This window comes from Scyliorhinus torazame, chromosome 2 (genome assembly GCF_047496885.1).
Source record: "Scyliorhinus torazame isolate Kashiwa2021f chromosome 2, sScyTor2.1, whole genome shotgun sequence".
In the NCBI taxonomy this organism is placed as follows: domain Eukaryota; kingdom Metazoa; phylum Chordata; class Chondrichthyes; order Carcharhiniformes; family Scyliorhinidae; genus Scyliorhinus; species Scyliorhinus torazame.
In genome coordinates this window covers 325395123-325422343 of record NC_092708.1, presented here as the reverse complement: position 1 = coordinate 325422343, position 27221 = coordinate 325395123, and the positions used below count along the sequence as shown (strand labels likewise).

The following is a 27221-nucleotide window of genomic DNA, read 5'->3' as shown; positions in this document are numbered from 1 at the left end:
CTGTGAAACAACAGTACTAATCACTGTGCTACTGTGCCGCCATACCCCTATAAATCTCCTGCCCCTTACCTTAAATATATGTTCCCTGGTTATTGACCCCTCTACCAATGCGGAAAATGTCTTCCTACTTATGTCCCTCATAGTTTTTTACACCTCAATCATGTCCCCCTTCAGGCTTCTCTGCTCTAAGGAAAACAACACCTGCCAACCAGCCTCTCTTCATAACTGAAACAGTTCGGCCAAGGCAACCTGGTGAATCTCTTCTGCACTCTTTCTGGTGCAATCACATCTTTCCTAGAGTGTGGCAACCAGATTAATTATATTTTAAATTATAAATCTCTCCCTATATCTCTACATCAAAAGTCAAAGAATGTTTAAATAATTCCGGCTATCTTTAACCTTCTAGAGAAATGATATGACCATACTTTGCATTCTAAAGTTTTCATGGAGTTTGATCATTTTATTAGGAGGATACATAGTCCTTCCACCTGTGGCAGCTGGAGTTGAATCCACAAATATTGTCAGATCAGAAAGTTCCTTCTGAATGTCAGAATCTTAAATAAAATGCAGCTTGGTAAACAGAATCGCACAGTTGATATGGTGCACAACACAAACTCAAGTTGAAAAAATGGTTATTGCGAAAATTGGAAATGTCACACTCGTGCAGCCAAAAAAAGCCTGTCATTAGCTAAAGCATAGGAGCTTCACTCCACCATTTCCATAATGCACAAAATGCTGAGATTGTCAAAGTTACAATATTTTCTGATTGCATTTCAGCAACACAATGACCAGATTGAAAGTAATTAATTACCAAGTTACATTTTCAACAATAACAAAAAGAAAAGTCAAACTCAAAGGAACTTTACGTGGTGGAACAGTGCACTTTCGTAAACTCAACATGAGTTTTAAACAATAGCATTTCATCAGTGTAAACTCTTAGAATCAAAAATATGCAACACAGCGTCAATATTTAGATTAGAATATTTAGTAGTAATAAGATTCAGTCCCTTTATATACCAATCCAAACTATTTAACAACACAATTTGGGTCAATTTCTTTCCCTTTTCACATTCTGTAAAGTATAGGCAGATTGCCTTCGATTGCCTACGACCAGTGGAATTTTTTTTAAAAGTATGGCTTTAAGCTGTAGAATTAAATTATATTTCTTAGTTTTAGCAACAAACTAAATTCTTCATGAAAAAAATGTCCTTTGTCTCATCAAAGAGTAGGCAGTTCAGAGTCACTTTTGTACAGTTTCAAGTAGTTCTCGAAAGTTCTGAAGCTCCTGTATACTGGTAGAAATCCTGGAACAACAGAAAATGATCACTGTTCTGCTTCACAATGATAATATGACCTTGTTAATCAACATTTACTGGGTAAGTGTTTGGGCAGCATTCAAATGAACAGAAATCATTGATATCCGAGTACATGCTGGCATCCAAACTCCCTTTTTAATTCAATTGGAAAAACGTTGATAATCCCAAACTCCCAGCGAAAATATAGCATGGAATTTCTACCCCCGTTTCGGATCCCATCCTAAATCCCACAGTTGAGATAATTAACATAAAGGGGACTGGTGCTGAGGTCATGGGAATTTGTCCCTGGTTCAGAACAAAATTTCAAAGCAGCATCTGGCCATTCTGGCCAATGAGCAAAATCTTTTGTACTTGTCGTTCAGTGACTGATAGCATTAACCCCACTTTTGCTGGTATACAATGATGTACTTTACCCTGGGGACGAAGGAGACAGAGCAGGCAATATCTGTGGTAGGTCACTGTGTTCTGTCACTTCTTTCTGACATCTGCATAGGTACAAGCAGCTGTTTACCTCTTCACTCTCATGCCCAACTTGACACCCTTCCTCCCTCCTGCCCTCCACCTCCATCCCCCCAATAAATTGAAAGTTTCAGTCACTGAAGAAAGATGCAACATTAACTTAATTTCAACAATATATATTAAATATATAAACCAAATTGTAAAACTCTCACCTTCCAAAAGCATTAAAGAGTGCAACAATATCTTGCCGCTTTAGGTGGAATCCTTGAGATGGACCAGAAACCTGTAAACTGTTTATTTGCTTCTCCGAGAATAGGATTTTCAAGGCAGTACCCAATCCTTGAGTCTGATGAGATGATTGAGGTGTACATTAACATCTTCATAGGCATGAGGGAGTTCTAAAACATTTGGTTTTTTTTGGGGGGGGGGGGGGGGTGGGGAGGAGGAGGAGGAGTATTTAATACTGACCTGAAGCTTGCCCCAGAGCCTACACTTAAAGCAACCAACACAATCCATTATCCTTGAAATGTTTTTGAAATGCAGCCGAAATTCTTCCTTTAACAGGAGAGAAACACAGATTATATTTTCTTATCATAGCAATAAATTCACAGACCAGATTTCCCCACTCTCTCCCCCCTCCCCCCTCCCCACCCATCATTCTTTAGTATGGCAGTTTGATGGCTGCATTTCTGCCTCACCAGAATTAGCTTTATGATGCTGTACAGGGTTCTGGACTTTAAAAAACAATTGCTGCTGAATTTGGACCTAGTACCAGACACCGCCTCCTGTATGCAAATATTTTCTGCATTTTCCCATGAATCTGTAGTTATTTTAATGTTATACAGAGGTCATTTGCAGGACAAGTGAATTCAAATGAGAATACACTTCAGTGAAAGTTCAGTGTTGTCACTACCTGCCTCTGTGCTTGAAGGGAGTTTATGCTTCAATTTTATGTTTTGAATTTTAAAAAAAACTAAATTCTACTCTTACAGTAACAGGAATATTCATATATTCTTGTGTTACATTTTCCATTTTTAGAACAATTAGTGCAGAACGATATTTAAATCCAGTGTTTCTGTATCATGCTAAGAATTAGAGATGGACGAATGGTTTGTGGATTTCTCCCAACACCTTCAAAGTTCAGTGACATAAAATTCAAATGTGTTTATCATGCTCTCTAAAGTTCCACTTATCTAGCTTTCCATCCCTCACACACAAAGCTTGTACTTTTCCAGCTTTTGGTGTCTCTTCCTATTGGACATGTCCTCGTTTCAAAATCATAGTCAATATCAATGCAAAATTGTACGGAAAGCGCAAGTGCAATAAATGGCTACTCATGTCCACAGAGCAAAACCTTGCCCAATTTCTAAATAACACCTAACACAGATTGGCATTGACTTAAACTTCCAAAGTTCTCAGGAGGTCCATATAGGAGAACGTACGTCTGACTAATATGTGCAAACAAGACTATTGCACATTAATACTCCCTAGAATGACACCAGAAATCATGCATCATTTGATCGTGGACAAGACCAAACTTGAAACATCCTATTAAAAAAAACACTGGTCTGAGCCTCCACTTGGCTTTTGCTGATACATCTTTATTTCTAGCAAGTGTTGGAAGGTAATCAGCAGTGGAAATCTCAAGTTGTTCCCATATTATATTTCTTTCTTTGCTCTGTATTTGTACATTGAGATTATTGCTATCATGCCTGAAATGAGAATTCACCGCTGATCAGTAGTCAAATTTGGGATCTTCTGGTTCTGTTCAATGCCACATCACGTTGTGGATTTAGCCTCATGCCAACAAGGCAGCTACCCCATTTTAACCAGAACATATTAATTCCATATAGTTTATTTCAAAATGCACTCAAATTTATTCCTCGGCAAAATGTATTCATTCATTGCAAATGTTACAGGATGCAGCCATATCCAAATGACATGGACACCCCTCCACCATTTGCTGCATGGTTATAAATGGGTTGCAATTTTCTACAAAGGAGTTTAAGATATAGCCAAGGTCACCAATTTGTGGTTTACACTAAGAGCAGTTGGAATTTTGGTATTATAAAAATATCATATATATGTGTAAATATCCTGAAATCCCAGTTAAGAAAAACTGAATTTTTGTCACCATGAATGAGTAGCTACTGCTCATTCATTTGTACGTGCTCCCTGAATGCAGGGCCTTGTTCATTGTCTGCTGAGGCTCCATCCTCAGTGGACCTCAGCCGGAACAGGAATCCACCCCATGCTCTTGGTCTTATGAATCACAAGCTAACCATTTAGCCATCTGAGTTAACTGGTTCTTTTGTGCATCTCTCTGCTAGGGTACAGTAATCCACATGTTAAATTAGTTAAAACATTCTAAGGTATGGATTTGTGAATAAATATTACAATTACTTAAGGTATGGATTTGTAAATAAATGTTATGTTTACTTACATGTTATTATAAATTTCTTATAAGTTAGTCATTCATAAATAGACAATGCCCATCTTTTTATGAGCAAAATATGTCACATATCTGTGAAATCTGTGTACCAGAGGATGTGCTTCGGAAAGCAGAAGCACAAAGAGACGGGAGCCCTTGTTCATGATTCTTTTAAGGTTAATGTGCAGGTTCAGTCGGCAGTTAAGAAGGCAAATGCAATGTTAGCACTCATGTTAAGAGGGCTAGAATACAAGACCAGGGATGTACTTCTGAGGCTGTATAAGGCTCTGGTCAGACCCATTTGGAGTATTGTGAACAGTTTTGGGCCCCATATCTAAGAAAGGATGTGCTGGCCTTGGAAAGGATCCAGAGGAGGTTCACAAGAATGATTCCTGGAATGAAGAACTTATCGTATGAGGAACGTTTGAGGACTCTGGGTCTGTATTCGTTGGAGTTTAGAAGGATGAGGGGGGATCTTTGGATCTGTGGAACTCTTTGCCGCAGGAGGCTGTGGATGCCAAATCATTGAGTGTCTTTAAGACAGAAATAGATAGGTTCTTGATTAATAAGGGTTCAGGGGTTATGGGGAGAAGGCAGGAGAATGGGGATGAGAAATATCAGCCATGATTGAATGGCGGAGCAGACTCAATGGGCCAAATGGCCTAATTCTGCTCCTTTGTCTTATGGTCTTATGATTCCTTCTAGCTAGGTACTCATGCAGGTTCAAGTCCAAAGTCATTAATGCAGCACAGAAACTATTGTTAAGTAGTTACTTCAATCAAATTTTAATTTGAGTTGCTCAGGAACTTATGCAGCTAGTGCATTACCTGCAATTGTTAGACTTCAGCTGTGATTAGAAAATGTACCTGCATCAAATGAACCTTTGTTCACTATTGACCCTTAGTCCCATAAGTACAAATAACAGTTATAGTGCATTGTTACCTTGAGATTTTCAGCTTCCTTTTTTTCCCCAGCAAATAAGGAGCGTTCATCAAAGGGAAAGGGGAATGATCTAGAATAGAACAAGGTGATATTACTTAATAATCCGTTATTGAGTAACAGAATGGGATTCAGCTTACTTTGTGAATTTACTTACAACCATACACATACAGTATTCAATTTGATAGGGTGCTACATCAGAGATGTATTAAAATCTTTCAGGAATATAATATGGAAGAATATAAAGACCATATAGACAAGAAAATGGCGTAACACAAAAATGAGTACAAATAAATAGGCTTATGGACTTTTCAGGACATGGATGATGCTGTGCCCAAGGATCTGTGCTAAGACTTAAGTTATCATAATGTTCTACAGCAACCACATGCTAACAGGTATGGTTGTCTATTCAAGAAATGCTGTGTTACTGGTCATGGGTTCTGTGGGTCCTTACATGATTAATGAACCTGATCCTAGGGTCGCATACTTGGCAGGTAGGTTTCTAGGAGGTGGGATTGGTCCTTGGATGAAATTGCTGGTATTCCTTTCTCAGGCTCCTTTTTCAGACCTCCTCTTGCCGTCGGGTGTTCTCGAAGAATTGCATCCCTTCAATCAGGATGTTCTTTCAAAGAGGTCTTTTCTTAGCAAGGGTCTCCCAGACATTGATGTCATTTCTTGAGGTAAGTCTTCAAAGTGTCTTTGAAGCACTTCCTTTGTCTTCCTCTTGTTCAGGAGCCTTCCTTGAATTGGGCAAAGAAGATTTGCTTTTGCATTCGGGACTCTGGCATCCTAAGGACTTGGCTGACCCAGTGGAGTTGGTTTTGGATGATCATGGCCTTGATGTTCATGCTCTTGGCCCCATCAAGGATGCTGATGTTAGTACACCTGTCCTCCCAGCTGATGCAGATGATCTGTCTCAGACAGCATTGATGATACTTCTCCAGTGCCTTGAGGTGGGTCTGTACATGGTCCACTAGATAAACGTCTTGTGTGAGAAATGGGTATACCATTGCACATCAGCAGACACAGTCCTTGCAGAAGATAGATCCAGTTCCAGTGATAAGGGAACCTCGACAACTGAGGATCTCCCTAAAATCAGTATAAAAGTTTTGGGCATGAGCAAATAGGTCATGTTTTTGAAATTTGATAAAAGAATGCAGGGGATTACAGAGAGACAAGCATGTCAGTGAAATGGGAAAACATATGACAGGTACAATTAAATATAAACAAATGTGAAGAAAGAAATGCAATACCGGCTGGAAATCTATTCAATGCATATTTATTCCATGAGGGAAATTAGATAGTGGGAGTTTGTAAAAAGAAAACAATACAGACTTGAGGATATTGGGATAGTTCTGCTGCTAATATCTGCTTTTCCTGCTGCCGTACAAGAACATTTTTAAAATGTGCATTTCACAGACAAGTGAAAGAACAGGAGGAGAGAATTGTTTTAATGCCATTTTTATATTATGCTGCTGGTATTATCATGTGAGAGTACCTTTAAGAAATGGGTGTTTACCACTGCAGTGATGTCAGAGAGTGGGTGGGGCTGGGCTGTGTCAGCTTTTTACATTGATTTTAGGCTGTTTGCTGCAGGGTGTGTTTTAGTTTTGTTTTCAGAGCTGGATAGCTGCAGTCACAGCCAGGAGATGTATGAATCTCTCTCTGTAATCTAAAGACTGTAAATCGATCCTGGTGATTTAAAACTTCTAACAGTAGTGACTTTAACCTGATGTGCTTCTGGTAAAGGGTGTTTTAAGCCGTATGGATGTTAAAAAGGAAAGCTTAAAGGTTTACTTAGTGTAGTAGACTTTGGGGGTTGTATTTGAATTAATGGTTGCTAAGATGTTCACTGTATGTTTTAAAACGGTTAACTTGCGTTCATAGAATAAATATTGTTTTGCTCTAAAAAATACTTTTCGATTTCTGCTGTACCACACCTGTAGAGTGGGCCGTGTGCTCCCCATACCACAATCTATTAAAAGTTGTGGGTCAGGTGAACTCCATGATACACTTTGGGGTTCTCTAAACCCTGGCCCTTAACAGTATCAAGTACATTTATAGAATTGCAGGTGGGTGCCAAGTATTCACTACTTGCTTGAAGTTAGGATAGCAAAAGCAGGATTCCAAACCTTATTCTTATAGTATACTCCTAGCAGATATTAATAATAATAATCTTTATTGTCACAAGTAGGCTTACATTAACACTGCAATGAAGTTACTGTGAAAATCCCCTAGTCGCCACACTCCAGCGCCTGTTCGGGTACACAGAGGTAGAATTCAGAATGTCCAATCAACCTAACAACACGTCTTTCGGGACTTGTGGGAGGAAACCGGAGCATCCGGAGGAAATCCATGCAGACACAGGGAGAACGCGCAGACTCCGCACAGACAGTGACCCAATCCAGGAATCGAACCTGGGACCCTGGCGCTGTGAAGCAACAGTGCTAACCATGCTGCCGATATAATTATTTCATTAACAATACTGAAGAAAGTTAGTAGCCAAATTGGCCATGAGAGCACAGTTAGATTATAAATGGTAAGGCCAGCTGCTACAATCCATGTGGTAGGTGCTGCTTTCAATAATTCTTTGGCATTAGCCAGCCCCTCATCTGCAATTGACCTACAAATACACAATGACCTACAATGAAAACATCACACCTAGGATTTCTTTGAATGTTGTCACAGCTCTGCAACGAGTAGTGAACCTCCAGGAATAAAGAGAGTTATAGGAACAATGGGAGTTGTAGGATATTTGTGGGTTTAACCCTTTGAAGTAAACTTACATAGTCATTAGTGGGATTTCCAACTGGAAAACAGGGCTAATTTGGTGCAGTTTCCTTTTGCTATGATCAGAGTAAACCATTCTCTTTGACAAACCCTTCAGCAGACTGCATCGAAGTCTATACAATTAAGTATTTGGATATAGTTTCACCAAGAGATAGTCATGCTGCCATTCCTAATCAAAATTAAAAGCTTGTTTTTACCAAATGATAACTTACTTGGCCAAATTGACAATTTCCAGGAGAAGTTTTTTATTTTTTGCATCCAGTGTACTGTCGCCTGTGTAAAGTTGGAAGGTAGAACGCTCAAAGAAAGGTAACACCTTAGATAAAGCTCTCAGCTCCATGAGGTACAAGAAATAAAGGTTTCGGAGTCTGCACGGTCCTTCTCCTTTGGTAATCTGAGCGTCAAACCGCTGCTTGAATTCTGTAATGTTGTGTCCCCACTTTCTTTCATACCAGGTATCTGTGAAAAGAATGTTTGCTCATAGCTTTAATCAGTTTGGATAAATGACAAATGCATGGTGCACACACTTGATCCTCTGGCATTAGTTTCTGAGCAAAACATTGAGAAAAGATCATTTAAAATCATCATTCAAACAGAAATTTCAGTGCACTATCAAAATGGTGAACTTTGTCTTTCAAGAAAAATAACAAGAAATCTTATTAAACATTTGAATATACTTGGATACTATGAGCTCCTTGAGTAAGCTTCAACGTACCCTAGTTAATAATCAAAATGGGAGATCAATGGGATAGTTGCTTCATAATTACTTTAAAATATACTGTTGACCATTATATTGTAATATTGTGCCTGTTCTTACACTGTGTAGATTAATGTGAAACTCCTCACCTTTAATGTGCAAAATGCTCAGGAGGAAGAAAATTGAAGAAATAAAGTTCGACTCTGCGCCCCTCACCATGACAATCGAAACTGCCTGTGGCATACTATACCAAGACTGAACATTTGAATGCCACCAACGCCATTTATTTAAAAAAATTTAGAGTAACCTATTTATTTTTTCCTATTAAGGGCCAATCTAGTGTGGCCAATCCACCTATCTGCACACCTGTGGGTTGTGGGGGCGAAACCCACGGAAACACGGGGAGAATGTTCAAACTCCACACAGACAGTGACCCACAGCCAGGATCGAACCTGGGACCTCGGCGCCGTGAGGCAGCAGTGACCAACTCCATTCATAAATGCCCTTTCGCTTGAATTACACAAGCAATTATCTACCATGACCTGCCGGGTGGCACGGTGGTGCAGCAGTTAGCACTGCTGCCTCACGGAGCCGGAGACCCGGGTTCGATCCCAGCCCCGGTCACTGTCCATGTGGAGTTTGCACATTCCCCCTGTGTCTGTGTGGGTCTCACCCTCACAACCTAAATGATGTGCAGGGTGGGTGGATTTGCTGTGCTAAATTGCCTCTTAATTGGAAAAAAAATAATTAGGTACTCTAAAATTATAAGAAAAAAATCTATTGTGACCTGCTGAGGAGTCTACTTGTCCTGAGACAAAGTATGATAAATTCACTGGCGTTAGCAAAGCTTGTGGAGCCCATTATTTTTTCATGCACCAGAGTTACCTGGTCACTCCCTTTTTCTATCTTCAGTCTTCCAGATTGCAATTAGCCCGAAACTGATCAAGTTTTCAGCTAACAGGCGTTTTATTGTTCCCACTTCCATAATGGATAATGTTGGAGAAGGAAGTTGAAGCAAAAGCTGATTTTCTTCCTTAAATAACTTTCTAGAAACAAATTGAGTCAGAGCAATAGATAAAATGTTTGGCAAAGTGGGAGAGATGAAAAGAGCACAGGACAATTAGTGTGCTAAAGCTAAAGTTTAATTTAGGACAGCGGCTTGATTAGATTTATTGCAGTAATACACCAAAAGCTTGCATTTATAAAGCATTTTAAACATCACAAAACACCTCAAGGGACTTCACAGGAAAAAAATTCACATGGAACAAAATTTGACATTAATAAGGGGATATGAGGACAGCTGACCAAAAGATTGGTCGAAAAGGCAGATTTCAAGGCGATTCTTAAAGGATGAGAAAGAGGCAGAGAGGTTCAGACAGAGGGAGACTGAAGACAAGGCCACCAATGGTGGAGTGGTTAAAAATCAGGGCTACACAAGAGGTCAAAATTGAAGGAGCAGACAGATTGAATGGGTCGTAAGGTTGGAAGAGATTACAGAATTAGGAAGGGGTGTGGCCATGGAGGGATTTGAATACAAGGATGAGAATTTTAAAATCAAGCCATTACGCGACTGTGAACCAATGTAGGTCAACAAACACTGGTGAAGGTGAACTGGACTAAAAACAGCAGAGTACTGGATGAGCTCAAATTTATGTAGGGTGGAAGATGGAAAGCCAACCAGGAGAGCATTGCAATAGTCAAGTGCAGAGGTAACAAGGGTATGGATGAGGGTTTCAGCAGATGATGAACTGAAGGAGATGGCTCCAATGATGAAGGCAGTCTTGGTGGTGAGCTCATCTCAGGATCAAATGGATATCTGATTCAGTTTCACACCATTGCCAGGAAGAGAGATTTAATCTGTGGCTAGAAAAATGAGTTTTTGGTGGGGACCAAAGGTCGTGAGTTTAATGTTCCCAATACTTGGTTTGAGTGTATTTCAGTTCATCCAGTACTGGCTGTCATCGGATCAGCAATGTGGCAAACCAGAGACAGTGGAGGGGTTGAGAGGTGGTGGTGAGGGAGAGCTAGGTGGAGACTTCCGCTTGTGACCATGGAGTGATTGGTCGCATAAAGGGCTGTTCCTGTTCAAAGTCACAGAAAATGGCTCTTTTTACCCAGATCCGGGTGGAATTTTGATGAAAAGGCATAGGTGAATGTTAGAGGAGTAGTTTACCCCTGGAATGGTAGGTCTTCTGATCACCGGACCCGGCAGCAAACAGTGAGAGGTTTGGCTGGAAAGTTGAAACAGTCTTGTGCTTCACAGACATTCTCTTCCAGCATGCAGGCGGGGGAGGGGGCAAGCTGCAAGGCCTAGGGGAAGCTGTGGCACCCCTGAAGAGTACTTTGGAGCGGATGGAGAGGTGTTTGGAGGTGCAGGGGTCACAGATTCGGGAGACTGAAGGAGTGATCTCGGACCACAGCGATTGTGTGGTGGCTCTGGAAGCGGAGGTGGGGCTCCTCGGAGACCTTTGTAAAACGCTGAGGGCAAAGGTTGAGGAGCAGGAGAATACCTCGAGAAGACAGAACCTGCGAATAGTGGGCCTGCCTGAAGGAGTGGAAGGTGTGAGTGCCACGAGGTACGTCTCGAGGATGCTGGCGGGACTGGTGGCAGAAGGGGTGCTAGATAAGGCACCTGAAGTGGACCGAGCACATAGGTCTCTGAGGCAAAAGCCTAGAGCTGGGGAGCCGCCACGGGCGGTGATCGTGAGACTCCATAAATTTGTGGAGAAAGAGAAAATTCTACGGTGGGCCAGGGAGAAGCATAGCTGCGACTGGGAGGGAAATAACGTCCAGATTTATCAGGACATTGGAGCCGAGTTGGCAAAACAGCGGGCAGGTTTCAACAAGGCCAAGGTGGTGCTGTACCGGCGGCAGATCAGGTTTGGGGTGCTCTACCCGGCGAAATTATGGGTGACGTTCGGAGGCCGGGTGTATTATTTTGAGACCCCAGAAGCGGTCGAAGACTTCATGAAGGAGCATTAGCTGGGGGAGAACTGAGTGGACAATGCTTGGGAACGAGGTGCTGGCACTATGTAATTCGGTGATGCGACCATCAATTCGCACGAGACGAAGAGTTGAAGTGAACAGTGGTTTTAACCAGCTAGATTTGTGCCTGCCTGCGACTGCTCTGTACTGAGTGCCGCCTACTGGCTGCAGATCTATATACCGCCCCAGAGGGGGTGGAGCCATAGGCGGAGCCCACAAGGGCATCAACATAATACAATACAATGCAATGCACTACAATGGTGAATGGTAGCAGTAATACATTCACCACAGTCAGGAGCATGTCTGAAGTGGGTGTAGGAATTGGGGGATTTTTTGCCTTTTTTTGTGGGGGGGCGGGTTTCCGTTCAATGTTGAAATTGTGAGCAGTTGTAGGGATGAAAAGTTTATGTGGGGATGGATATTCCCATCCCCCCTCCTGTTTTATGGGACTGTTTGTGTTTAACATCTGTTTGTTTGCTTTTGGAGAAGGCTAGCTGGAGTTCAGGAGAAGTCCTTATTTGGGTGGGGGAGGGTAAGGGCAGCAGGAGGCCTTCTTCGTTGAACTGAGGAGTGGGGGGGGGGGGGGAGGGGGGGGGGAAGGTCATTAGGGGGGAAGCCGCGTTAGCAGGTTATGCTGGTGAACGGAAGTGGGGGAAAAGGCTAAGAGGGGAAGGGGAAAAGCGGGGTTGGGGGGGGGGGGTCTGCGACGCAGACGGGGGTGAGAGATGACATGGTCATGGGTGAAGAAAGGGACCATCTGGGATGTGGAATTCAAGGGGCAGGAGTTAAGTGGGGAAGATGACGGACGGTAGAGGGGATTGGAGGCGCAAACCCCGGTAAGGTTGGTAACGTGGAACGTCCGGGGACTGAATGGGCCGGTTAAAAGGTCGCTGGTGTTCGCGCACCTCAGGAGCTTGAAAGTGGGGGTTGCCTTTTTGCAGTATACACACCTCCATGTGAAGGACCAAGTTAGGTTAAGGAAGGGGTGGGTCGGACAGGTTTTTCTCTCGGGGTTTGATTTGAAATCGAGGGGTGTGGCGATTTTAATGAACAAAAGAATGGGATTCATGAGTGCAAAGAAAGTGATGGATCCGGGTGGGAGATATGTGATTGTGAGTGGGGTATTGGAAGGGGCACCGGTAGAGTTAGTAAATGTGTATGTCCCAAATTGGGGTGATGTGGGTTTTATGAGGGGGTTGCTGGCAGCAATCCCGGATTTGGCCACATACCAGTTGATCGTGGGAGGAGATTTTAACTGTGTCCTGGAGCCGAGGGTGGATAGATCGAGCACCAGGTCGATGGGTAGGGTACGAATGGCAAGGGAGCTGGAGGGGTTTATGGAGAGGATGGGTATGGTGGTTCCATGGCGCTTTCAGAACCCAGGGGGGAGTATTCCTTCTTTATACACGTCTATAAGGGGCGGGATTCACCAATCGCGGGACTAAGTGTCCGCGCCGTCGTGAACGCCGTCGCGTTTCACGACGGCGTGAAATGGGAGCGGGCAGTAGCGATTCTGGCCCCCCCCCCAAAAAAATACAATCAGATGAAGCAGTGAGCTGGACGGAGGAGGAGAATAATGTGGTGAACATTGTCAAACACCACAAACAGGTTGAAAAGGATGAGGAGAATTAGTTTAGCACAGTACCAGACAAATAGGATGTTGTTCTGTACTGTAGACACTGTCAAATATATTTACTTAGGCATCATAATCCAAGACCTGAAAAATTTATAAAAGCATCCCACTGATGGGGATCTCCTATTTCACCAACACAGTGGATTCAAGGATAATTAGGCGCTTCCAACAGAACAGTCAGCATTCGGCAAATTGTGATCCATGAATGTTGGAAAACAGATGGAGGGGAACAGCAAGAGCCTTTGCACATACCTCGTAATAGATACCGTGCACTAAGATGTATGTTGATGCTTGAATGCAGACCAGAAATTGTTCGATAGAATGATCTTTTCTCCAGACATAATCCTGAAATAGAAAGTTTGTTTCATTCTTTTGTGATAATTGGCATCCTTTTGATGGTGTATTTTATAGTTAAGACTAATAAACACCAGTAATTTTATTAAAAACAGATTGATACATCTTGAAAAATTGTATTTGAAAAATTGTATTTTTGTTTGACAAGGGTTTTAACACAGGCTTCTGAGAAATCAGGTAGGTTCAGTTTTATCTGCTAATATAAAAGCATTATTGTATATTAAGACGTCAAGCAAGTTGAAAATGTAAATATGTAATTACCTTTCAGCCAATTATGGAAGCTTCCACCTGATTGGAAAAGAAAAATCTTAGTATTGAGTAAAATATTTAAATGTGATATTGATTTGTGTGACAGGAGCAAACATGAGGGCACTTAAGTTAAAATTATACTTAAGATCTAACTTACATTGTGACCATATTAGGATATTAGGCTAAATCCAGGGAGATAGAAAAGTGAAAAAACTTCCCTTCTTCCCCGCCAATCCACCAAAAAAAAAAAAATCACATTAGAAAAAAAATTCTTCCATTTAAATAGGATTCTAAAATAGGATGGCATAACCTTTGCTGGCAACTCTCCTAAAATTTTAAACAGTACATAAAATCCAGTGAAGTTCTGATCTAGTAAAGTCGCCATAGTCCCAGATGACCATAGGCTGCTTTCCCCTTTGAGGGAGGGAGCTGACTGGTGGTGATTTAACCTGAGGATCACTACACCTCAGACAAGGGGCAAGGTTAAGATGGGGGGCTTTCATTAATAACCTAGTGACCTGATCTTATACAAAAGGACCAACTATTCTGAGCACCTGTTGGAATAAGGCCGATTGACTCACAGATGTTGTGGATTGAGTAACCTGTCTTAAAAGATTTTCAAGAATAAACTGTATTGGATTTGCTGCTTGTACAAATAGAGACTATGTGACAGTCGAAAGATGTTAATACATCAAAACCTTGATGTAACAGACCTGTGATTTTATTCTCCATGGATAATAGATTTGCTTTGTTGATGTTACTATTAAATCACCTCCTATCTTCATCATTGTCCTGTGCAGCTTTCTTGTTGTTGAGTACAATATGCATTTAAAGCTACAACAGTCAATGCTGAGGGCAGCTGAAAAATCATCAATCATAAATAAAGACTAGTGCCACGAGAGACACATAACGAGGTACACGTATTTCAGTTTTAAAGTAAATCCCATTCTTTTTTGGAGATGCAAAAGGTGCTCTTGCTGTTTTCAGAGTAACCATTTACAATCCTGAACTGCAGCTTTAAGAAATTACCTTCATCACCTGCAAAAGAAGAAGAATATACCAATTCAGATCACTATCAAACCTTCCTTTCTTCACTTACAAAATACAAGTAGGTTTGATCACATGACAATAGTTGGCCAACATGTTCATCCTTGTAACCCACTGCTTTACTGTGCCAATTGGAAAGCAAAACAAGGCTTACCCAATTGAATGATGCTTGACTGGCTAGCCTTTTACCCACATTTTCAATATCTAGTACAGACAATATGATAAAAACCTCTAATATCCCCATGTTTTTTCTCCAGGATTGATCTTCAATTTTTACAGACTCCAAGCCAATTTGAGAGTTGGCAACCCAAAAACAAACCAAAAGGAGCCTTTACCCTCAACTACACATTTACTTGTAGGTGAATATATATTGGTTATGCAACTCAAAGACAGTTATCTATTTCCAACAATAAAGCAAATTAACAGCACAAAAGAAACCCATTCACCTCATTGGGCCTGTGCCAGAGAATTGTGCTAGAAGAGGTGACGGCTCTTAGGTCTAGGGGTATGATTCTCTCTTTGGGTGTTTCAGCCTATGAGCTTGCGAGAGGTCCCGGGTTCAAATCCTGGACAAGCCCTTGAATGTTGTTTCCTACATGGGTGGCACGGTGATTAGCACTGCTGCCTCACAGCACCAGGGATCCAGGTTCAATTCTGGCCTTGGGTGACTGTGTGGAGTTTGCACTTTCTCCCCTTGTCTGCATGGGTTTCCTCAGGGTGCTCCAGTTTCCTCCCAGAGTCCAAAGATGTGCAGGTTAGGTGAATTGGCCATGTTAAATTGCCCCTTAGTGGCCAAAAGTTAGGTGGGGTTACGGGGGATAGGATGGTGCTATTTCTAAGAGCTGGTGCAGACTCGATGGGCCAAATGGCCTCCTTCTGCACTGCAAATTCTATGATAAGTCTATGATAATCACATCACCCATATTTTATTCAGTTTGTTATGCCTCATATTTTGATATCAACTGCAAACCTTATTATCACGCCTCTTCAACTGACATTCAAATTCTTTAGATTACATGTATGCAAAAGAGATCTCAGCAGATTGGTGGGGGAAATGTGATCATTTACATTCTGCCAACCTGAAAAACATTAATTTGTCCTGGCCATCCCTCTATTCAAATATTACATTCCCTTTATAAACACCGTGCTTTCATTTCCACAACAAATGTCTTTTGTTGAACCTGATCAAATGCCTTCTGAAAATCCATATTTACCTTTACTGCATTCCTCTTATCTTGATTATGGAACTAAGAACTGAAAGATATCTCATTGTCCAGCACTGCTGAAGGGTTCCACCCAAATCTTTTTTAAACTTGTTTCCTTGTATTTTGGTTTGCACAAGGTTTTCAAAATTCATCATTTATTTTCCTCATCTTTTGTAACAAAATAAGAAAAATTGCTAATAATTCACTGGTTTATCCTGTCCCATTTTTGTAGATTTTTCATAGATCATAGGTTTTACAGTGCAGAAGGATGCCATTCGGCCCATCGAGTTTTGAAATGTGTCACACTCCAGCCCTTTGGAAGAATCCCAATTTCAAGTTGTGGTTTTCCCTCCGCCATCTCCTCTTTAACCGCCTTCAGTATTCCAAAGTCTGGGCCTGATTACTTTTCAATATTAGTCCCGTAACCTTAAACAGGCAAGGGGTTTCTATATTAAATCTCCAGTCATGACTCTTCCACCATCTCCCTCAGGTATTTCTGCAGTTATCCTGTATACTCCTCCACAGAAATTGGTGCAAAATACTAGAGTGTCTCTGCCTTCTCTCATTCTAGTTCTGCTAAAAACTGAATTTGGGAGAGTAGGCATTCTGCCCCTCAAGCTTATTCTGCCATTTGCTGGCTAATCATCATACAAATTTAATTTATTCCATGTCCCTCAATAATTTCACCAACAGAAGTTCATCTCTCTCGCCTTAAAATTACAACTGACTCTGTAGCCACAGGATTTGAGGGGAAATCAGTCCAAATTTCCTCGAAGTTCGTATCTGAGAACATGCTTACTCATTTATTTCTAACTCTAAATTTAACATCAAGCTCTATTATTCTGGATTCCCCTGACAAAGGATATAGATTTCCGGCTCCATCCTTCTGTACCCCGTAATCATTTTAAATACCTTTATTAGCCAACACCACAACCTTTCAAACTTAAGGAATTATTTACAAGCCAAGTTTACTTAGCCAGACCCCAGAGCTTCTCAACTCTGGTATCATTCTAGTGAATCTGAACTGCATCCTGTCAAAGCCCAAAATGTATTTCCTGAAGTCTGTGCTAAAGATTGAATGCTGTTCAGAAGGATTCAATTGTTTCCTTACTTTAGATTTTATCCTCTTTATCTTGAAATAAAACCCAACCTTCCAAAATACCTTTTGTACGTGTGCACCAACTTTTAGGGATGAGTACATTGACAACAAATCCATTTGCTCCTCCACAGTTTTGGAGTTCTCACAATTAAGAACATGTAATTCTCAGATCTAAAGTGGGGAAAGCTCACAGTAACCCAGAGCAGATTATTATTTTGTAATCTCTCTTAATTAAAAGCATAATTAATTTAATTGAATAAGTTGCATTCAGTTTTGTCCTGGTGAAAATGAATTCCATGCTCTCCCTTTACGATCTCCTCACACTGATAATTGTGGTATCGCTAATGTCAATTTGGTAAGAAACAGTTTTCAGTTGATCTACAAGAAATTCTATAGTTACTAGAGTTGTCAAAAATAAAATTGTTCTAAAAACAAAGCAAAAATCACACTTAACTCACCTTTGCCAGGAAGCAGTGGGTTGAATGGTCTTCTAATGGAGTTTGGCCTACAGTGAAGGAAACATAAATAATTGCAATCAAAACAATAATATATAAATGCAATGATTGAATATAATTTGTACGGGAACCTGAGGCACTTGATGAATTACGTACTTAAAACAGTTTTCTTCATAGATACTATTCCAGATCTTCCACGCTTCTAGACCTTTATAGCCGGTATAACGTTCAGGATTGAGAAGCAGGTCTACATATTCAGCATCTGGACAGTGTTCATCTGAGGGATAAAGTTCATTCAGAAATTAATTTTCTTCAATTTTAGAACTGTGCCCTAAAACATCTAATTGGCTTTGTTCAACCCTATTGAACTCCAAGTCAGGTCAGTTCGACCTGTACATTTCTTGAAAACATATCAATGCCAATCAACGGAAGATGCAGCTTCCATGCTGAACGGTATGACTGGGACACCAGTGCACTTAATTTGCTCCTATCTCAGGAAAATGGCTTCTATTTTTCTTCATTCCTGTTGGGCTTTGGTACATCATATGGTGCCTCCATTGCTATAAGATGCATCAATAAAGAAGCAATCGTTCATTTTTGTGGTATCATAATGCCGTCAGTCCTCAGCAGCACCCAGTGGAAGAACTGCATGTCTGCAGTCAGCTGTGCTTCTCCACTTGTAAAACTGTCTAAAGTCAGTTTTGCACACTCTTTAACTGAATGAACCTTCTGACCATTGTGAGTTGGAGCTCATGGACTGGTAGAGAATAAATGACTATTAGTGATGGGTAGCCCAGGAGCAGATGTCTGCAGCAATCTTATTCAAAATCATAGGATCAGAATGAGGCCATATGGCCTGTGCCCATGCCAGCTCTCTGTAGGAGTAAATCACCTCATCTCACATTTTCTCCCGTACTCCTGCACATTTGGTGGTCTATGCTCTTATCAGCCCCAGTTAGAAACTCGACTGTGGTCATTACATAACTGGTAAATATTTGTGATGGTGTCAGTACATCACACAAAACCAGCTGTAACAGACACTCCTTTGTAAAGGCAGAATAAACGCAATCACTTATTTTAAATGTTAATGATGAGGTCTCACCATCAACTTCACAGAAGTTGTCTGTAGAATCATCATGTCTGCTCCAATCAAGCACTGCTTGTTTTGTCTCTTCACTGAAAGATTAAAGTTTTAATTTTAAATCATTGATCAAGTGTTGTTTGAGTTAGTAAAAAATCACTCAGATGATGAAGGTGATGCACAGTGGTTAGCAGCAAGGCTTCACAACGCCAGGGTCCCAGGTTCAATTCCCGGCTTGGGTCACTGTCTGTGCAGAATCTGCACGTTCTCCCAGTGTCTGCGTGGGTTTCCTCCGGGTGCTCCGGTTTCCTCCCATAAGTCCTGAAAGACATGCTGTTAGGTAATTTGGACATTCTGAATTCTCCCTCTGTGTACCCGAACAGGCCCAGGAATGTGGTGACGAGGGACTTTTCACAGTAACTTCATTGCAGTGTTAATGTAAACCTACTTGTGACAATAAAGATCTTTATTATAATTGTCGAAATGTTTCTTCCTCCTTCGCGGCTTGGGTTTTCTGGTGCCGCTGAAAGTAATTGGAAATTTGGCTGGAATGCCAAATTTTCCGTTCTCGCCCGCAACGGGTCGCGCCACGGATGAGACCGGAGAACCCCGTCCAACAGTACCTATTTTAACTCCTTAAGAATAATTCACGCGTGGATTGAAACAGATGGCAACTTGTCTGGCCCTCGAAATTTTAGCAGCCTGGCCTCACCAACATATATCTTCTTCTGTGCTGCCTGAACCCAGTCAGAAATTTCAGCCTGTGGGCAGGAGCGGGATTTCAGGTGGCAGCGGACTGCTGCTTGGGACTCAAAGGAAGGTTCCCTGGTACTCAGGTAAGAGAAGGAGGTCGAGAAAGCATTGTGGTCAAAGGAAGGGGAGGGATGGATGGGGCAGGAGGTCTCCAAGGTCATCCGAGGCCTGGAAGAAACAAAAAAAATAATAATAATCTAGGCTTCGGATAGACCTGTTTGTCTTGCAGAGTGGAGAGGCCTCATGTTAAAAACTGAAGCCGATTCTGATGACCCAACTGGAGCCCAAGCTGCATATTTAAAACATTCTGCTGCTTTCCAGTGGGTGTCCCCTCTCAAGTGCTCAAAACAGCTGATCAAAACCACCGCCCACAGGCTAGCCAGGTTGGTGGAATAAAGTTATTGCAGCCATTTTAACTGCGTACTCTCCTCGTTTCCTCCCAATCGTCAGGGTTGCAAACATCCCCCAAAATCATAGAGTTTACAGTGCAGAAGGAGGCCATTTGGCCCATCGAGTCACCTTTGAAAGAGCACCCCATTTAAGCCCACATTTCTAACCTATCCTTGTAACCCCATCCAACCTTTTTGGACACTAAGGGCAATTTAGCATGGCCAATCCTCCCAACCTGCACCTCTTTGGACTGTGGGAGGAAAACCACGCAGACACGGGGAGAACGTGCAGACTCCGCACAAACAGTGATCCAAGCTGGGAATCGAACCTGGGACCCTGGAGCCGTGAAGCAACTGTGCTAACCACTGTGCCACCGTGCTGCCCCTGTCAGAGCCAGTTCTTTCAAAATCAGACCGTAAAAGGTTTTCTGCACGAAACAGTTCTGAAATAGTGAGAAAGATTTAAGGACACTAGGCCCCGTGTGTCGTTCAAAGTACCTCAGAGAATTGTTAACGGCGCCAAGCTTCTCGGCCTTTTCACATTCACGGGCATTCTGGGAAATAACATTTGGCTCTTCAGTGTACTGGAAGTGCAGAGTTACACTGGTCAGTTAATTTTTATACATGCACCATAGTATCAGAAACTATATTACTGAACACTTCATCCACATTTTCACATACACATTTAATTGTACTCGGTAGAGTGTATTTTTAGTGATGGCAGGATGATCCAGTAATCTCAGCTGGAGGAGAGAAGAGTGTATAGGGGTATGGGAATGGAGGTGTGGGCTGTGACCTGGGTCTCATTTATGGGAGAGCTGTGAATGTGAAAGGGATTTGGAGGTTGTGGGAGAATGGGACGGGGCCAGTCGTATTGCTGAGTGTAGGGCAGAGGCGGGAAGTGTGACCCCACTCCACACTGCCCCCCCCCCCCTCTCTCACAGCACGATGGATTTGTCGACGGTGGATTGGTGATCTATATGAAACGCTGTAGACATTGGCGGAACAGGAAAATCGACATGCACTTTAATTATTATTCTATATAATGATCCAAATTCCAATCACTACACAAATTAGTGACCCTAGAATATCCATGTGTCAGTCAGACCATCACGGTAGCACAAGTGATTAGCACTGGGGCAGCACGGTAGCCTTGTGGATAGCACAATTGCTTCACAGCTCCAGGGTCCCAGGTTCGATTCTGGCTTGGGTCACTGTCTGTGCGGAGTCTGCACATCCTCCCCGTGTGTGCGGGGGTTTCCTCCGGGTGCTCCGGTTTCCTCCCACAGTCCAAAGATGTGCGGGTTAGGTGGATCGGCCATGATAAATTGCCCTTAGTGTCCAAAATTGCCGTTAGTGTTGGGTGGGGTTACTGGGTTATGGGGATAGGGTGGCGGTGTTGACCTTGGGTAGGGTGCTCTTTCCGAGAGCCGGTGCAGACTCGATGGGCCGAATGGCCTACTTCTGCACTGTAAATTCTATGAAATCACTGTGGCTTCACAGCGCCAGGGTCCCAGGTTCGATTCCCTGCTGGGTCACTGCCTGTGTGGAGTCTGCACGTTCTCCCAGTGTCTGCGTGGGTTTCCTCCGGGTGCTCCAGTTTCCTCCCAGAGTCCAAAGACGTGCAGGTTAGGTGAATTGGCCATGCTAAATTACCCTGAGTGACCAAAAAAGGTTAGGAGGGGTTATTGGGTTACGGGGGTTAAGTGGGTCGGTGCAGGCTCGATGGGCCGAATTATCTCCTTCTGCACTGTATGTTCTATGTCCAATACATTTTTAAAAAATTTTACAGTACCCAATTCATTTTTTCCAATTAAGGGGCAATTTAGCATGGCAAATCCACCTACCCTGCACATCTTTGGGATGTGGGGGCGAAACCCACGCAAACGCGGGGAGAACGTGCAAACTCCACATAGACAGTGACCCAGAGCCGGGATCGAACTTGGGACCTCGGTGCCATGAGGTAGCAGTGCCAACCACTGCACCACCGTGCTGCCCTCACTATCATATATTTACTGTTTACAATTGTCACTGCCATTTGTGGTAGTTCTGAATACAGACTTTTGTTGTCAAGGATTTACAACTCTGAAGTGAAAATGGTACAGTATATATGGAGAAGAATTTGGCACATAACAGAATATTCAAGATTTTGGCCTTGTGATCGGAGGTCCCATCCAGATCCCTGAATAATGCCTGTTGATTATTTCTGACACTTAAAAGGACAAATCCATTCCTGGCAGGTTCTTTGATAATCTGATAGCCATAATCTTTTACAAAGGATGCATTTAATCCTTAGATCATACATAACCGAATACCTAATGTTGCAATATATTTTTTAGGGTAAAAATAAACTTTGACTGAAAACAAATCTCTTAAATTATGCAGCAATTAATTTATACATTTTAACTGCAATTAAACATAGCATTAAATAAAATTGAGCTTATTGCAAACATCATACCTTAAAACTTTCTGATCTAATTCCTGCTGGTATTTCATTCTGCGTAAAAATATACAATGAATTGTGTGAGATAAATTTTAGTGGAAAAAAAGGTATCATTTAAATGCCCCATGAAAAACCATTTCCGGTCCGGGTGCGGCGATGACCAGCTGAGTCGCACGTTTCGGCAGCTCCCGGTGAAACGGACTTTTGGGCTCTTGATAGGAGCCCCAACGGCAATTTTGACGGCTAAAAACACTGTGCGGTAAAACCAGAAGGGAATCCCCTCTGGATACGGATGAAAAAAGGAGGAGAAAGTGGCCGGATTGCAGTGGATCCTTTAGAACAGCGGCAAGGAAGGCAAGCAAAAACCAAGATGGCGTCGGAAGGTGGCAGTTTAACATGGGGCCCGGAACAACAAGAGTTCTTGAAATGCTGTGTGGAAGAGCTCAAAAAGGAAATGAAGAAAGAGCTGTTGGCCCCGATACTACAGGCGATCGAAGGGCTAAAGGAGGAACGAAAGACCCAGGAGCGGGAGCTTCGGGTCGTGAAGGCAAAGGCAGCCGAGAATGAGGACGACATACGGGCCTGGTGGTGAAGACGGAGATGCATGAGGCACATCAGAAACGATGTGTGGAAAGGTTGGAGGCACTGGAGAACAACGCAAGGAGGAACAACCTGAGGATTCTTGGTCTTCCTGAAGGTGCGGAGGGAGCGGACGTCGGGGCATATGTGAGCACAATGCTGCACTCGTTAATGGGAGCGGAGGCCCCGGCGGGTCCGTTGGAGGTGGAGGGAGCATACCGAGTGATGGCGCGAGGACCGAGAGCAGGAGAAATTCCCAGAGCCATAGTGGTGAGATTGCTCCGTTTTAAGGATAGAGAAATGGTCCTTAGATGGGCAAAGAAAACTCGGAGCAGTAAATGGGAGAACGCGGTGATCCGCGTTTATCAAGACTGGAGTGCGGAGGTGGCGAGAAGGAGGGCGAGCTTTAATCGTGCCAAGGCGGTGCTTCATAAAAAGAAGATAAAATTTGGAATGCTGCAACCGGCAAGACTGTGGGTCACATATCGAGGGAGGCACCACTACTTTGAGACGGCGGATGAAGCGTGGACTTTTATTGTGGAAGAAAAACTGGAATGAGCGGGTTATTAAAAAGAACGTTTGAACAAAGTGGTGGGGCGAATGTGGGGGGCAAAGAGGGGGGTTAAAAAGGGGGGAAAGAGGAGTTTTATGTACTAATCCTGCGATGTGGTAACTTTTCTCTCTTCCACAGGTGGTGATGGGGGAGGAGTGGAGGTGGAGGAGATGGGGCGTTGGCCATTGGGGGCGGGGCCAAGGGAGAAGCGCGGGCTTGGTTCCCGCGCTATGATAATCATGGCGGGAATAGAGAAGCAGGAAGGAGGGGGCGTCGCACGGTGCGAGCCGAGGTCACGGGGGGAAGCCGAGGTCGGCCAGAGTTTGCTGACTTCTGGGAGCAACATGGGGGGAGTAATTACGCTAGCGGGGGATCTAGCGGGGGGGGGGGTGGGAGGGGGGAATTACTGGGTTGCTGCTGCTGGGGAGAGGGAGGAGCTGGTATGGGAGGGGATGGGCGGGGGGGCACCGCCTGGGGGAGATACAGCTGCGTGGGAACCGGGTGAGGAGCTGGAAAAAGGGGATGGCTAATCGACAAGTGGGGGGGGGGGGGGGGGGTAGGAAGCCCCCCAACCCGGCTGATCACGTGGAACGTGAGAGGGCTGAACGGGCCGATAAAGAGGGCACGGGTACTCACACACCTTAAGAAACTTAAGGCAGATGTGGTTATGTTACAGGAAACGCACCTGAAACTGATAGACCAGGTTAGGCTACGCAAAGGATGGGTGGGGCAGGTGTTCCATTCGGGGCTAGATGCGAAAAACAGGGGGGTGGCTATATTAGTGGGGAAGCGGGTAATGTTCGAGGCAAAGACTATAGTGGCGGATAACGGGGGCAGATACGTGATGGTGAGTGGCAAACTACTGGGGGAGACGGTGGTTTTGGTAAACGTATATGCCCCGAACTGGGATGATGCCAATTTTATGAGGCGGATGCTAGGACGCATTCTGGACCTAGAGATGGGAAAGCTGATAATGGGGGGAGATTTTAATACGGTGTTGGAACCAGGGCTGGATAGGTCGAAGTCCAGGACTGGAAGGAGGCCGGCAGCAGCCAAGGTACTTAAAGATTTTATGGAGCAGATGGGAGGTGTAGACCCATGGAGATTTAGCAGACCTAGGAGTAAGGAGTTCTCGTTTTTCTCCCATGTCCAATAAGTCTACTCGCGAATAGACTTTTTTGTGCTGGGAAGGGCGTTGATCCCGAAGGTGAGGGGAACGGAGTATACGGCTATAGCCATTTCGGATCACGCTCCACACTGGGTAGACCTGGAGATAGGGGAGGAAACAGGAGGGCGCCCACCCTGGAGAATGGACATGGGACTAATGGCAGATGAGGGGGTGTGTCTAAGGGTGAGGGGGTGCATTGAAAAGTACTTGGAACTCAATGATAATGGGGAGGTCCAGGTGGGAGTGGTCTGGGAGGCGTTGAAGGCGGTGGTTAGAGGGGAGCTGATATCAATAAGGGCACATAAAGGGAAGCAGCAGAGTAAGGAACGGGAGCGGTTGCTGCAAGAACTTTTGAGGGTGGACAGACAATATGCGGAAGCACCGGAGGAGGGACTGTACAGGGAAAGGCAAAGGCTACATGTAGAATTTGACTTGCTGACTACAGGCACTGCAGAGGCACAATGGAGGAAGGCACAGGGTGTACAGTACGAATATGGGGAGAAGGCGAGCAGGTTGCTGGCACACCAATTGAGGAAAAGGGGAGCAGCGAGGGAAATAGGGGGAGTGAGGGATGAGGAAGGAGAGATGGAGCGGGGAGCAGAGAGAGTGAATGGAGTGTTCAAGACATTTTATAAAAAATTATATGAAGCTCAACCCCCGGATGGGAGGGAGAGAATGATGGGCTTTTTGGATCGGCTGGAATTTCCCAAGGTGGAAGAGCAGGAAAGGGTGGGACTGGGAGCACAGATCGAGGTAGAAGAAGTGGTGAAAGGAATTAGGAGTATGCAGGCGGGAAAGGCCCCAGGACCGGATGGATTCCCAGTCGAATTCTACAGAAAATATGTGGACTTGCTCGCCCCGGTATTGACGAGGACCTTTAATGAGGCAAAGGAAAGGGGACAACTGCCCCCGACTATGTCTGAAGCAACGATATCGCTTCTCTTAAAGAAGGAAAAGGACCCGCTACAATGCGGGTCCTATAGACCTATTTCCCTCATAAATGTAGATGCCAAGATCCTGGCCAAGGTAATGGCAATGAGAATAGAGGAATGTGTCCCGGGGGTGGTCCACGAGGACCAAACTGGGTTTGTGAAGGGGAGACAGCTGAACACGAATATACGGAGGCTGTTAGGGGTCATGATGATGCCCCCACCAGAGGGGGAAATGGAGATAGTAGTGGCGATGGATGCCGAGAAAGCATTTGATAGAGTGGAGTGGGATTCTTTGTGGGAGGTGTTGAGGAGATTTCGTTTTGGAGAGGGGTATGTTAGATGGGTGCAGCTGTTGTATAGGGCCCCGATGGCGAGCGTGGTCATGAATGGACGGGGATCTGCATATTTTCGGCTCCATAGAGGGACAAGGCAGGGATGCCCTCTGTCCCCATTATTGTTTGCACTGGCGATTGAGCCCCTGGCGATAGCGTTGAGGGGTTCCAAGAAGTGGAGGGGAGTACTTAGAGGAGGAGAAGAACACCGGGTATCTTTGTATGCGGACGATTTGTTACTATATGTGGCAGACCCGGCGGAGAGGATGCCAGAAATAATGCGGCTACTTGGGGAGTTTGGGGATTTGGGGGTATAAATTGAACATGGGGAAAAGTGAGTTGTTTGTGGTGCATCCAGGGGAGCAGAGTAGAGAAATAGAGGACCTACCGTTGAGGAAGGTAACAAGGGACTTTCGTTACCTGGGGATCCAGATAGCCAAGAATTGGAGCACATTGCATAGGTTAAATTTAACGCGGTTGGTGGAACAAATGGAGGAGGATTTCAAGAGATGGGATATGGTATCCCTGTCACTGGCAGGGAGGGTGCAGGCGGTTAAGATGGTGGTCCTCCCGAGATTCCTCTTTATGTTTCAGTGCCTCCCGGTGGTGATCACGAAGGCTTTTTTAAAAAGGATTGAAAAGAGCATCATGGGTTTTGTGTGGGCCGGGAAGACCCCGAGAGTGAGGAAGGGATTCTTACAGCATAGCAGGGATAGGGGGGGGCTGGCACTACCAAGCCTAAGTGAGTATTATTGGGCCGCTAATATTTCAATGGTGAGTAAGTGGATGGGAGAGGAGGAGGGAGTGGCGTGGAAGAGATTAGAGAGGGCGTCCTGTGGGGGGAGTAGCCTACAGGCTATGGTGACAGCCCCATTGCCGTTCTCACCGAGGAACTACACCACAAGCCCGGTGGTGGTGGCTACACTGAAGATTTGGGGACAGTGGAGACGGCATCGGGGAAAGACTGGAGCCTTAGGGGGGGTCCCCGATAAGGAACAACCATAGGTTTGCCCCGGGGGGAATGGATGGGGGATATGGAATGTGGCAAAGAGCAGGAATAACGCAACTGAAAGATCTGTTTGTGGATGGGAAGTTCGCGAGTCTGGGAGCGCTGACCGAGAAATATGGGTTGCCCCAAGGGAATGCATTCAGGTATATGCAACTGAGGGCTTTTGCGAGGCAACAGGTGAGGGAATTCCCGCAGCTCCCGACACAAGAGGTGCAGGACAGAGTGATCTCAAAGACATGGGTGGGGGATGATAAGGTGTCAGATATATATAGGGAAATGAGGGACGAAGGGGAGACTATGGTAGATGAACTAAAAGGGAAATG

At 44.0% G+C, this 27221-nt stretch overlaps 1 protein-coding gene across 1 annotated transcript in view; it reads right to left on the bottom strand.

Moving 5' to 3' along the window:
• Positions 1-431: 431 nt before the first annotated feature.
• The window catches only part of ero1a (endoplasmic reticulum oxidoreductase 1 alpha), a 56209-nt gene continuing 29419 nt past the window's right edge, over positions 432-27221 (bottom strand). The window contains exons 4-16 of the mRNA XM_072489742.1: positions 22341-22379; positions 20381-20466; positions 18762-18835; positions 17816-17936; positions 17663-17709; positions 14883-14891; positions 13866-13892; positions 13503-13595; positions 8148-8394; positions 5149-5218; positions 2244-2330; positions 1988-2121; positions 432-1304 (exon numbers count right to left, since the gene is read on the bottom strand). Of these exons, the coding sequence (XP_072345843.1) occupies positions 1241-1304; positions 1988-2121; positions 2244-2330; positions 5149-5218; positions 8148-8394; positions 13503-13595; positions 13866-13892; positions 14883-14891; positions 17663-17709; positions 17816-17936; positions 18762-18835; positions 20381-20466; positions 22341-22379 (1098 nt within the window). The 3' untranslated portion in view covers positions 432-1240. The remainder of the gene's footprint in view (positions 1305-1987; positions 2122-2243; positions 2331-5148; positions 5219-8147; positions 8395-13502; positions 13596-13865; positions 13893-14882; positions 14892-17662; positions 17710-17815; positions 17937-18761; positions 18836-20380; positions 20467-22340; positions 22380-27221) is intronic.